This window comes from Grammomys surdaster, unplaced genomic scaffold (genome assembly GCF_004785775.1).
Source record: "Grammomys surdaster isolate TR1022 unplaced genomic scaffold, NIH_TR_1.0 126176, whole genome shotgun sequence".
NCBI lineage: Eukaryota > Metazoa > Chordata > Mammalia > Rodentia > Muridae > Grammomys > Grammomys surdaster.
Genome location: NW_021620983.1, coordinates 1140957 through 1155412, shown reverse-complemented (window position 1 = coordinate 1155412; position 14456 = coordinate 1140957). Strand labels below are relative to the sequence as shown.

Genomic DNA, 14456 nt, shown 5'->3' with positions numbered 1-14456 from the left:
CACACCCAGAGGAGCCATGGAGGAGCCAGGGTCACACAAGCCAGTCCAAGTGAGACATGCCCCCCCTCACCCCCACTGTGGCACTAAGTACTCACCAGGACTCTGGACTCAACGCCTGATAAGTGGCAAGCACAGGTCTGAGTGACGTAGCCCAGCTCCAGCCCTGCCACCAATACGTGCTAACTTTCAGCGTGGGCAAGGTTTGTGACCTTTTAAGAATCCCAGTGTTTTTCAGTCACGGGAATGATAATATTGACCCTCAACAGACACTGTGATAGACATGAAGTAACAGCAGGATGTGTAAATCTCTCCTCCCTACCCAGTAAACAGCAGGTGGATGACGGATAACAAGTTTTTTCCAGTTTCACAATGAACCTGCTTCGTTGGTGTCGAGGAGCTAACGGTGAATCGGAATATTAGTTGACTGATTGTTTAGGAATCTTGCGAGCCAGTTATTAAGGTCAGCCATCATTAAAGATCAAGTTATCTAAATATAAACAAACTGCATCAAAAGAAAAAAGTGTTACCAACTCTGGGCATTCCCTAGTTAGACTACACAGTGAACTTGGCCCATGAGACGCCAAGTGTCTGCTTGATCTGTCTGGCAGGAACTGCAGAGTGACAGGCATCAGTTACTCCATGCCCAGTGATGTCATGCCACAGCTTGGCATCAGCTGTGGTGGGAACCTTTACATAAAAGTGAGTATTCAATGGATCAGATGTCATCTTTAGAGAGCCAGTCGGAGGATATGAGCATGTCACCTGAAGGGCTTTTCGTCTTTCTGCTTTAGCATCTCTCATCTTTCCTCTGCGTAGTTCACCTGTACACAATGTGGGCCTGCACCCCATACACAAAATTTAAAATAAAGATGAAGAAAAGGCCTAATAGTCTTCTATTTAACATCTTTTCTCCCTACTATGTCATTTCCAGTTCTGAAAAATTTTCCCAAGGTTGATTCAAATCTATTCTTATGACAGACTTACTTACTTATCTTACATTTACATAACTTAACTGCATTAAGAACTTGGGGTCGACTGTCAGCAACACAGAGCACATTCCCACCCTCAAGATGTTCACAGTCAATCCAGATTAACTTCCCACCCTACTTGAAAGTCCCCAACCCACAGCCACGACCCTTGAGGGAAGGAAGGTTGTCTCAAAGACCTGATTCAGCACTTTAGCTCTGCAGATGCTATAGGCTGCAGCACCAGGCAATGCATCATCCAAGAAAGGAATACGGTGGAGAACCCAGCCTCATACCTCATCAGAGACCACACTGTTCTCGGGGACACAGGGAATCCACTGCTCTTCGGCTCTGGTGGCAATGGTGAATGGCAGCCTCCCCAGGTATCTTTGTGTGGGATGCGCTGCTTTCTGCTCTCACGGTGGGCGTGGGCTTGCTGAAACGAGGGCTGGGGGCTCCCTGGCTGCCCCGAGCTGTGCTGACAGATCTCCCCATTGCTCCTAAATCATTCACAGAATTGAGGAAACAAGTCAGACAAAACGACAAGGCTGCAACAAGAAGCAGCCATCCTTACCTTCCTCTCCGAGATCCCTGAAATCACATTGTCTCAAATCTCCAATTTCCCCCATTTCTGCTATTTACAACTACCTGTCTTCAAAAACAGAACTGCATTATCAGTTTTTTCCTTTTCAGTTTATTTTTACTGGCACATATTCACTGCACATGCTGTTAGGTTTCATGAGAATATCTGCATGTAAGTGCATGATATATTTTAACCCTATTCCCCCAAACCCTCTAACCTTCCCTTTCCTCTCCATTGTTTCCCCTTCATTCCCAGGACAGTCTCCCTTTAACATCTTATGTGCATATGTACACATATATCCAACTATATAACCCACGAATGAGAAGGAAAACTGTGATAACTGTCTTTCTGACTTAATTTACCATGTATGATGATCTTCGGTTACATACATTTTCCTGCAAATGATACCATTTCTTTCTTCTTTATGGGCAGATTTTATTGTGTATAAATACTACATTTACTTTATAGAGTTCTCTGCTGATAAACACTTAGGTCGGTTCCATACCTAGCTGTTGTAACTAGTGCTACAATAAAGATTCTGACTTGGATTCTTTCAGGTAAATATCCAGAAACGCTATAACTGGGACATATAATAGACCTGTCCTCAGTTTTTTAAGTAACCTCCATAGTGGTCCACACGTCCAGATTAATTTGCATTTTCACCAGCAGTGCACAAGTTCTCCCTCAGATTCACAGCTGTATCATCAGTTGTCATTTCTTTCCTTAATGACTACATGTAAAACTATAAAGAACTGTGGATTTGATTGGGGAAGAAAATTCTATACGCTTGAACTTCTAATATTCCCCAGTCAGTCTTAGCATCACAATCCACACAGATAAACAAGTACACCTTTATTGCTTAGGAGGAAAATGGGGCACTCAATAAGCTGTCTCTTTAACTGGAAATGTCCATGACCTAAGAGTGAGTGTACACAGATGGTCAAGACTGGTTCCAGCCAACCTCCTGACGTTCTTAAATCAGAGGACTAGAGCAAGCAGACGGGCTTCAAGTTCACAGAGCTCACTCATGGGTAACAGCCATCGGAGCTTGGAAACTCAAAACAAGCTGTTAACGCTTTCCATTCATAACACGATTTTCTTTGTGAATCAAGATTCCTTCAGCAGCACACACCTCATACAAACTGGCTGTTAATACAGCTGCTTTCCATCCTAGATGTGACACTCTTAGAAACCATGAGGCAGAACGAACCCTCCCTCCTTCAAGTTAATTTGTTGGGTTTATCATAAAAATGTAAAGTTAACTAATACGACAGCAAAGGTTGGAAATGACTTACAACTTGTCCTGCTTGTGGGACGGGGAGAAGAGATCATAAACCAAGCACACTCCAAACACGGTGACGCCTGTCTCCTTCACCAGCATGGCACAGGTCCCCAGAAACAAACTGAGCAGCAGGAAGAAGGGAGAAGCTGTCGGGGGGAAGCACTGCCCTGCACAGCCCTGGTCCAGACTCCTGTAAAACAAGTTGGGAATTTCTTTATCAACACATGAGTTGCTATGGAACAGTTCCTATTGGAGAAGTATCTCATGGAGAATAAGGTGTTCTGAGCAAGGATTCCTCCAAGAGCGTTGTTCACCATGCACACACATACACATTTTTTTAAAAAAAAAATCTTTTAAAATACTGTTTAAATGGAAAATGATCCAAGAATATCAACTCAGAACTTAAACTACAGTATGCAAATTATGATACAATATGGTTTGTGATGAATGAACACTAAAAAGTCACTTAGAACAGTTACACGAGGATAGATTTAGAAGACAGGATGATGTTCAAGTGAATATGTCCAAGAAAACAACACACATTACTAACACATATGCATGGAGCGGGAAGCCGGATTTCCTGGTACAACCCACAGATGTACAGTCAGCGAACGGGATACCATACCACAGGAATGGGAGAACAGCATGGTAGCAAGGACCAGGTAAGTGACAGATGTCAAGTGCTCATCACCATGATTAGATAAAAGGGTTCTTATTCCCTCCTATGCACAAAACAGGAGCGATGTAAATAACATCCTCTCTATGATGGAAAAATAGGTTTTGAACATTTATCTTTTCTTTTGGCTAATTTGTTTATTTGAATTTATTTTCAAGGTACATGCATTGGACAACTTTCTTATTAATTATTTGTGTGTGTGTGTGTGTGTGTGTGTGAGAGAGAGAGAGAGAGAGAGAGAGAGAGAGAGAGAGAGAGAGAGAGAAAGAGAGAGTATGTGTGTGGTTTTGCACACATGTGAATGCATTTGCCTACAGAGGCCACAAGAGGCCATCAGATCCCATGAAGCAAGAATTACGGGCAGTGGAGTGCTATCCAATATGGGTTCTGGGATCCAAATCAGGTCCCCTGCCAGAGAAGTATATGTTCTTAACTACTGAACCATCTTCCAAGCCTGGAAATCTTTATTTTTTTTAATCATAGTTTCCCAAAGAAATTTCAAGATGTTTTCAGTGTTATTTTCCAAATAATAAAATGAAACTACCCCAAGAAAACATCACTATCTCCTCATGTAAGTGCACCTATATTGTGACAGCTCCTCCTGGGTGTCGCATCTTGGAACAATTAGAATTACATGCTAAACAGATAATAGAATACTCATTTTTCCATGGGCTCAGCCTAGAACATAGATTCCCAAAGGTAAGCAGGGCACAACCAACCAACCAACCAACCTGTGATGATCTGGCTCACAGCCACACAGATGGGAAGCACATTTAGATACAACCAAACAGAAAACTTTAAATTAATCAATAGATTGATTATAGTCCAACACCAGAGCAAAAAAGGAAACATTAAGCTTATGCTTTGAGACTTCATAACAGTATGTGCACAATTATGAACGCAGTGGGCAGTACGAGGCTTGGGCCTGAAGATGAAGACTGTAATAATCTGGCTCCACCCTCTATAGCAACACGTCCTAGGCTTCATGCATCTCACTCCAGACGCAAGGCCTCCACCGGAATGTACCAGGGGTCCCCAGCCTCTGTCACACTGGCATTTCCCTGCCAGATAACTCTTTGTTGTAAAGCCCGTCTTGTGTACTGCAGGGGCATCCTGCAGGGGTGTGTTTCCTCTCTATCTACTAGATGCCAGTGGGAAATGGAGGAACTGAGGAAGGTGAGCCTTGCTTGGAGGAAGTGGTACTGAGAGTGTGTACTGAGAGGCCATCTTACGCTCTGGACCTGAAATCGCTCCCTTTCTTGATAATCTGCCACAAGGTTGAGTATTCACTGCCATGTGTTCTTGCTCTCCGTCTAGATGTGTGGGGCCAACCAACCATGACTAAAACTTTGAGCCAAAATAAAGAATTCCTCCCTTAGACAGTTCTCTCAGATATCTGGGCCATAGCATGCCAAAGAAATGCTATATTAGAGGAAGAAGGGAAGTTGTTGCTAATTAAGTACCGCAGGTTTGGAACAGTGTTCTTAAGTAAGTAGGTTTTTTAAGTTACGGGTCAGTGAATTGATCCAAAGGCCAAGTTTACAGATTCTCAGCCAGCATCTCTCCATGACCCTCCTCCTTCAGGGAGACGCTCTGAACCTTCTGTTCAAACTCATATTTTATTAACTCATTCTTCTATTTGTGGACATGTCACAGGTCTGTTGAAATGACTTCACTTTGGGGATAAAGATGAAATGCAACAGAGGTTTCCTGTATTTTGACAAAAGGATCCTAAAGGTGCAAAATGAAAGTGAGGAAGGAATACTTCCTAATCAACCTTGTTATGTAACTGCGAATGGATATTGTAAGCCTAATAGAAAAGGGTAAGCAAAACAAGAAGCAAGAGCTCAGATTCCCCAGGGAGGGGATGGTCATCTTTTAAAACTGATGTCGGGGTTAGGGGATGCTCAAGAGGGGACATGCCCGCTACACAAATCCCCAACACACATTTAAAAAAAAAAGAAAAGAAAAAAAGTGAACATCATGTCCATAATCCTGGGACTGGGCTAGTGGAGATACACACACACACACAGGATATTAAATGCTTCAGAATGGGGCCGTAAGATAACAATTTAACACTGGGTAAAAAGATGGTTTTTATCCCTGACACCCACTGAGCATGTTACACCCCAGAGCCTCTGTACTTGTGGCAGTATGTGACCAAATCACAGAGGGGTTTACTTCCCCCACTCACCTTTGGTAGGAGAGAAAGGCCAGCAGGAACAGGAGGCATGCTAGCACATCGGCTCTGCCCACGATGCCAGCCACCTACAAAATGCAACACAATGAAAACTTAAACCTTGGAAAATTATTGTTACAGAATCTTGTGGAAGTACGTATGATTCTGGGAACAGCATAGCCGAAAACATATGGGCGGCATATCTATGGAGCAAACGTGTAGGACTGTGAAAAGACAGTATGGTTCCTGGTTGAGCACCAGCTAGAAATCTCCGGAGACCTCAGGTAATCCTAAGAGATGGCATGCATTTCGCCATGCTCCCAGACTCCAGGCTCCTGACACGAGGCTGAAGACCTCCATAGAGTGGGGTCCTCCAGTCACTTAGGACAATGCCCCCTAGCCCCTCCACAGGTAGAAGGCATGACTACAGGCCACAGAGCCTCAAGACAGATCTCCATATAAATGAGATACCCAAAGGCCAGAGAGGTATAGCCAATTAAACATTCCTTCCAAGACCCTCCTCCTTCAGAGGGTATTTAACCTCAGGCCCGCCTTGAAAATACCAGGGTATGGTTTTCATCTTTTATCCACCATGACAATAAACATTTAAAGACCATGGTCTATTTTTCTTCTTTGGGGTCCACTTTGGGGAACAGTGGAGCAGGCCTTCACCTACAGACCCACTATGCAATATCTCTGCTGAGCTGACAACCTCTCTGCTTCCCCAGCCACAAAGACCACCAGCTCTGACCCAGACAAGCAACCAAGAACTCTCTTCCCTACAGGACACAGCCAGAGCTTCTCCCCCTACCCCCTTCGCCTGCGGACCAATCTAGCCTGTACATCCCCACTTCGTTCTAGGCCCTTCTGTGGTCCCCCAACGGTGCCTGAGGGCCCAAGGGACTGAGAACCAGCTGGTTCCCAGCTGCCTTTTGGCCTGGGGACCCCCAAGCCTAGAGCTCTGGCTCTCTGTGGGACTTCGGACTGTGCTTTTTCACTCCTGAGCAGAGTCCCATGGTTTCACATAGCTTGGAGTGAGCACAGTCAACTTCCCACACCTCTGCCTCTCTGAGCAGTGGCCCTAGACCCTTGGGGGGTGGGCATGGGACCCACACATCAACCCACCCATGTACTCTACAACCCAACACAAACACCTTTCATTATTACATATGCTCCACATTTCTAGAAAGAGAAAAGGAGGAACAAGGGGCAGAGTTTTCATAGTTAACCTTACTCTCTTCTGGAAGATCAATTCTCAGCATAAAAGTTTGTTCAGTTATCGACTTATTAAGACATACATTAAGGATTGTGGGCATAGCTCAGGGGTAGAGTGCTTGGCTATATTATGTGTGCAATGTCCTGGGTTTGAATCTCAATAAACTTTACCATGAAACACAGAATGTCAGATACTGTGATCATCTTTGGGTAGAGGGGTAGTGATGTGCCACAGAATATTTGCCGAGTGGAGGGAAAACAAAAAGCAGATAAATCAATACTTTTAACAATGAGGGGACGACTCCTGATTGCTAGTATGTGTGTGTGTATACAGATGTGTATGTCTGTGCACAGATGTATGTGTGTGTGCACAGATGTGTGTATGTGTGTGTGTATGTGTGTATAGATGTATATGTGTGTGCACAGATGCATATGTGTGTGCACAGACATGTGTGTGTACAGATGTGTATGTCTGTGTGCACAGGTGTGTGTTGTGTGTGTACAGGTATATGTATGTGCAGATGTATGTGTGTGCACAGATGTGTGTATGTATGTTTGTGTGTGTGTTTGTGTGTGTATGTGTCTATGTGTATGTGTGTGTGTACGTATGTACAGATGTATGAGTGTGCGATCTCACAGGTCTGCCAATGCCCCATTGTCCACTAACCCACTTCAGACAAACACTGGCTTCCTAGAAAAAGGGTCTTAATCTAAGGCTGAGGCTTGGGGAGACTCAAGAGCAGCAGGGTCACTTTCTCACGTCAGAGCACAAATCACTCAGGAAAAAAAAAAAGTTAATCAAAAGGAAAAAAAATCTAAAAGAGCTCTCCGTGAACAAACCTGAGAAAACGTGACTAAAATAAACAAGGAGCATAATACATTGTAAACCATTAAAAACACAGAAAACCACAATGCACATGGAGACACATGGGTGTCAAAGGTTACAAGCACACGAACAGAAAACTAATGAATGGACAAGAGACTCTGCTTTGCCTGTCAGTGTGTGTGGCTAGAGCAGTGGACACACCCATCTGCTTCCAGAAGAATAAAGGTCATATAGAGCAAGAAACCAGAAATAATCAGGTTGGGAGTGTAGCTCAGCAATAAGGCACTTGGCCAGCAAGGCCAAGGCCCCAGGTTCAATCCTCAGTACTACTGAATGAATATAAGCAGAGAAAACCAGATGGTAAATCTAGGACATCTAAGTTATTTGAGATACAAGGTATCCACGTGACTTCAAACCATCCTCACCAACTTAATTCTCAGAAAAATAAGAGTGGACACACTATGGAGGTGTGATAAGACAGCATATCATGTCTACCGGGATCTCTCCTCACGAAGACATCATGTAGGCCTGACTCTAGCAGAGCATGTATAACCTAATCACATGTGTGAGAAAAATCAAACAGACTCAAGGTGAGATGCACTCCATAAGAATGAGGATGTAAATATGCTACTAAACATAAATACATATTTTAAATTATAGCATATCAGTGTACATTAATACCTTATTATATCTGTGTTACATCTTATTTTTATTTATCATGATTCCTAACTATGTTGCTACTTATAATTTATAATATAAAATCATAAACTTATGGGCCTAGCATACACATATATATGTATGTGCAATATACATATATATTTATTTATATGAATACACACTGCAGCTATCTTCAGACACACACTAGAAGAGTGCATCGAATCACATTACAGATGGTTGTGAGCCACTATGTGGTTGCTGGGAATTGAACTCAGGACCTCTGACAGAGCAGTCAGTGCTCTTAACCACTGAGCCATCTCTCCAGCCCTGCATTGTATATTGATATTAAATTTCATACATTTAAATCATATTTTATTTATTTAAATACAATATATATATAATTTTTATTTTCAAGGCATAAATTTTAATGTACTATGCCTCTGAAAAATGTTTGCGTTATACATCATATAGTGTATATTCATATAACATTTATAAGTTGCATTCAAATTCAAAACTTTATCATATATACATTTTAATATAAATTCCAAATCATATTGAAATGTATACATCATATGACAGAAAGACAGTATTCAGGACTAAAAGAGACAAAACCAAAACCATGAATAATGCTCTCTCTGTGTTGGGAAAAACACAACTGAATAATTGATGTTTAAAGGAACATGAATTATGCAACCCTCTCTAACTGCTTCAGAAAACAAACAATATTTTTATATAGAGGAGGAAGAGAGGAATGACAAAACAAAACCAGCCAAAGTTAAAACCAGTGAAGCCTTGATAAAGAACAGAGCCAGGGTGAGCCTTAGGCTCGAAAATTAGCTTCACAAGTGCTGTTTAGGAGGCTGCCATGGGCATGCAGGGACACACAGGGAGGTGAGGGATGGTTTGCAAACATTAATGCTGCTGTCCTCCATAAGATGTGTGTGTGTTTCTCTTTGTTTTTGTTTCTTTGTTGTTTTTTTAAAAAATCTAAGATATAAAATTGTAAAGGTGAAACAAGGACCTAGTTTTAAAAATATTTGTGTCCTAGTTTGTTTTCTATTGCTGTGACCCAAAGTGCCACAGCCACCAGAAACCTGAGGAGGAAGGGCTTATTTCACCTCACATCAGCACTGAAGGCAGTAACCTGCAGCCCGGAACTGAAATAGAAGCCATGGAAAACACAGCTCTCCAAGACTTGCTCAGCCTACTTTCTTATACCACCCAGGACCAAGGGTGGCACCTCACCCAGTGTGCTGGGCCCTTCCACATCAACTGTCTACCCATGGCTTGCCTTAGGACCAGATTTATGGAGGGCATTTTGTTAATAGAGGTCCCCCCTTCCCAGATGACTCTAGCTTGTGTGTAGTTGACAAAAGCTAACCAACACAACTTCCAAGGAAGAGCTGGGGCAGGAGCTGTTTACATGGGACATGAGTGAGGTTGATCATTCAGACATGAAAACATTGTCACCCATATCAGAGAAGACCCAAGGGTCCATAGGTTCAGGGAATGTGAACCACCAACATACCACGTCATAAGCACACTGTACCGAGGTAGTGGTGTTAGCGTGGAAGAGAGCGTCTGATTTCTGAAATCCAGCTGAGTTGCTAGTTAGCTCATGTGTTAATACCCGACTGCAGTTGTTAACGAGGTGACGTGAAGGCACTGCATCAAGGAGGTTTTGGAGAAGGATAGAACTCTGAACTCCAGCATAGCATTTTCTGTATGGCTAATAGAAACTGTCTTTTCACTTAAAAAGTTACGTGCCTGGTATCTTTATTTAACTTTATTGGCTAGCTTAGTATGTCGATCAGTTATATAAAATCTATGGATACATATGGACTCATAGCAGGTTACATACTGGGGAAATTTCAAATCATCCATCCTATACCATGAGATGCCTGGACACAGACCAAGAATCGCCAAGGGCGGCACAGAGCTAAAAGCTGTGATCTGACACGGCTACTTGGACCACATGCAGTGTTCACTAATTGGCTAATCTATAAGGAGCTTGAGAACCAATGTTAGAGAAGCTACATGACTCCAGGGAGGCAGGCAGTGACAGTGTGCACTGAGGTATAAGCTGAGCGATGACTATGCACAAGTCATATGTGAGGCTCAGATGGGCTTAGTAGCCGCTGCTTCTTGGAGCACTTAAGTCAGCATGAATTCAAGAAGGTTAAGAAGACAGCTCACCCAGCCTGTCATGAAGTCCTAGGGTAAACCTAGAGGGACGCTCATCCCAGAATGAATAATATGGCCAACAGCAAAGCTTGCAAGTTGATTCTGGGTGTAGCAAGACGGAATACAGAAGTCACAAGTTAGCAGGCAGAACTAGTGTCTGTAAAGTGTCTTGAAATCCTGCTTTTTACTCTGAACCAATCTGGAAAGATCAAGACTATGACAGCTGAATGCACAAATGCATAAAGAATACACTAGCTGGGCAGGCTGACTTACATCTATGATCCCAGCACTGGAAGGCTGAGGCAGGAAGGTCATGAGTTCAAGACTAGCCTGGGCTATAGAGTAAGAACTCACTTCAACAATAATATTGTAATGTTGAGTCACGTTAGCAGAAGTTAATAGAGCGTGTAACAGTGTTGGTGCTGATGTTAACAGGGTCCTCTCCAGGCCAAACCACAAAGTACACAGTAAATGATTACTCTGTACCCCTGTTGAGCTGAGGTCTTTGGGCAAAGCGTTTGACATCTAAAACAAAGTGTCTATCCCTATCAACTGCTTGGCTACAGCTGCCATTTCCTGTGGCTCTGTTGGTCAATGTCATCATATTCATTCACTGTGGTCTCGTTCCAGTGAGTGAGAACTAGAAGGTACTATGCCAACTGGAAAGCAATTGCCTGCCTCAAGGACTCTAACATCTGCTGAGGTCAGAAGAGGGTACTAAATAGGACACATGGAACAATTGCTGCCAGAAAAAGAGAAAGGACTCATTCTGGCTACTGGATCTAGGAAGTATCACAGAAGGGTTGACTCTGAATCTGAGAGCTAAGGAAGAGGCAAAGATGATTTCAGGAGCTTGAGACTGGGGAACATGAATCAGGACTGAGAAAGGCGCTAACATGCGTTGCTATTGAAAGGTGGGGGAAACGTGCAGTGGTTCTGGAAGAGGGGGTGCAGTAGGGATAGGGTATGTGCTGTCAACATCGAGAACGCTGAAGGACACCAGGCAACAGAGATGAAAGGTGAAGATGGGTGATGCTACAGCAATGGCAGCTGAACCCACCAGTGTTCTTACATTAAAAAAGCAACTGGGCAGCTTATGTGAGTAGAAATGTACACACCTTTCTTAGCCAAAAGCTGCAGGCCTTCATCACCAGGAGTGTGTTATGTTAAAACACTGTTAAAATGCTAGAAAGTGTTTGTGAATATGACTGGATAGAATTTAAAACAGGCGAGTGTCTCTCTCTCTGTTTCTGTCTCTCTCTCTGTCTCTCTCTCTGTCTTTCTCTCTTTCTCTCTCTCTTTCTCTCTCTCTTTCTCTCTCTCTGTCTCTCTCTCTGTCGTCTCTCTCTCTGTCGTCTCTCTCTCTGTCTCTCTCTCTGTCTCTCTCTCTGTCTCTCTCTCTGTCTCTCTCTCTGTCTCTCTCTCTGTCTCTCTCTCTGTCTCTCTCTCTAGGAATATCTTCATGTGTACACAATGAAATGTCTTGAGGATGGGATCCAGGACTGAACACAAAATCCATCTATATTTCCATATGCTTTATATACAAAGTCTGAGGATGACCTTACACAGCACTTTTAGTATCTCCACGTTCCAACTGTGACCTGTCACACAAGGGCAGGTGAGGGATTTCCTGGTTGTGATATCGTGTCAATATTCAAAGTGTCAGGCTTTGGAGAATCTGGACATTCGAGATTTTCAGGTTAGGGGGTGTCTGAGCTGTAATGGGTATGTGGACCTGTCAGCCAGGATAACAAAACCACACACAGAAAATGTCCATTAGAACTTCATTAGCCTTCAGGTCATATTGTGTTATTTTAGGAACGCTATTGACAGGGTTTGTATAAGTAGACTCTGTATAGAATTACGAATATTTATTTTATCTGCAAGAATGAGCTCCATTAGCCTCAGACGTGGCTGGGGACGTGAATGGAACATGTGGGAACAGGCAGGAGCCAGACCGGCTGATTAGATCAGAGCCAATTTTCTCCTGAGCCCTCCTGTTCTGATTCTAGACATGTTGGCTTTAATCTTCCCACTCCGTGTGCCGGCTTCCTCTGTTCTCGCTTTCAATCCTGGAAACCAGCAATAGCTATGATGACCAGATGTAAATGTTCATAGGAGAATCACAATGATTTTCCCGATTTTGCTGGGTTTTTTTTTCATAATTCAGAATTCAGAAAAGCCCAAAACTTCAGAGAAATACAACACTGGGAAACCTGCCCAAGAATCTCCAGAGCTTAAATGAGGTAGTCTGGTTCTCTTCACTCCTTGCCCTGCTGAACACGTTCCCGCTGTCACCATATGCATGCTTTCAAATGCTTGCTGAAAAATTATGACTAGCTAAGGTGTCCTGTGTGCTTAAATGTGAATTAACTGTCCTCTCCTCTGGGTCTTACTTTTACATCTATTCGCGTGTCTAGTCTTGGGCTTTCTGTGAATATAAACTGTGGAAGGAATTCCTATGATCTCCTGGCACCTACAAGCCTGGACTCATTATTATCTATTTGCTAACTGCCTCCCTTACAAAGTAAACCACATTGACATGCTGACACACAACCACGTCGACGCATCTAAACCAAATCCCACCCAAATTTAAATTCCCCATCTTCCTGGAATAACATAGCATATGGTCCATGTGTAGTCTTGTTTAATGAAGATTTCCCAAGGCCCCCGTGTCTTACTGTGCATGTTTAATAATTTACCACTAATTGTCTGTGAAATGCATCACTTCTTCTGTCTCTCTGTCCTCCTCCCTAGAAACCCAAACTTCAATCTATAATTAGATAGCAGACTCCATTTTGCTCCATAGTGTAAATGGTATGTTGGGGTCAGCTTTCCTTGCCTCTCCTCCACAGCCCCTTCATCTTGCAAATTCAAGTAGCTTCCCAGGATCCTCCTTCTCTCAGCTCTTCAACACCTGTGCCTCTTTAATTGTATTACTATGGATTTTTGTATTAGCACAAAACCCCTGGAAACCCCCCTTTAAAGGTCATTTTACTAATAGGATTTGTTGGTTTTTTTTTTTAAAAAGAATCTAACTTAACCTCTATCAGCTCCTGATTACACTGCCTAAGGTAGCCTTGCATATATGCACTGTCTCTCCTCAGCCAATGAATTAAAACTCTAGCTGTACATTCAGTTGATCTTTCCTATAATAACTGCACCCAAGTACAGTAGAGCCCTTCAACTATAGTTTACAAATGTGTCAAAAATATAACACTATCCTAGCCTTCAATATGACCAACACTGCCAGGAACAGAAATCTTTGGCCATTTTCCTTCATATTATATATACAAAGAACATTAGAAAGTTAGGCATTTTTCATTTACTTAAGTTCATACATAAAACTTATCAGAATACTTTTAAATACTAAAAGAATCTAGCCTTTCATACACCATAAATTCTGGCATTTTAAAATCAGGCTGTATTATACCCAAGGGATGCTGAGCAGCCCCAGTTGCCCAGTCTTCTGCCTAAATACAAGGGGGCTTTTAAAATTCTCATCCTAAGTTTATTGAGACAGCATTTCATGTATCCCAGTCTGGCCTGGAACCCTGCCGGATGATCTTGAACTCCTGATCTTCCTGCCTTATTTCACAAGTGCTGAGATCGCTGCCCATCACACCTGCTACAGAGGGCTCTTCTCTCCATGGAAACCTGTCCAGTCTTCTCTTCCTGTGAACTTACATACTTCAGTGTTACTGACCCTCAGCATTTTCTCTTGACACACTGCATTGCTATGTTTAAGTATATTTTATTTATCATACTACCTCTTTATAATGAAAATACATATGGATTTTTGTGTGTGTGTGTGTGTGTTGTAAAACTCAGAACTCAGGACCTCATACACAATGAGCAATTATCCTATCACAGGGATATACCTATTGTC

The 14456-nt window shown here is 42.7% G+C and overlaps 1 protein-coding gene across 1 annotated transcript in view; it reads right to left on the bottom strand.

Moving 5' to 3' along the window:
* Tmtc1 (transmembrane and tetratricopeptide repeat containing 1) overlaps positions 1–14456 on the bottom strand; it is a 193291-nt gene that overhangs the window by 159807 nt on the left and 19028 nt on the right. Inside the window, exons 3-5 of the mRNA XM_028757542.1 lie at positions 5701–5774; positions 2844–3020; positions 1262–1465 (exon numbers count right to left, since the gene is read on the bottom strand). Of these exons, the coding sequence (XP_028613375.1) occupies positions 1262–1465; positions 2844–3020; positions 5701–5774 (455 nt within the window). The remainder of the gene's footprint in view (positions 1–1261; positions 1466–2843; positions 3021–5700; positions 5775–14456) is intronic.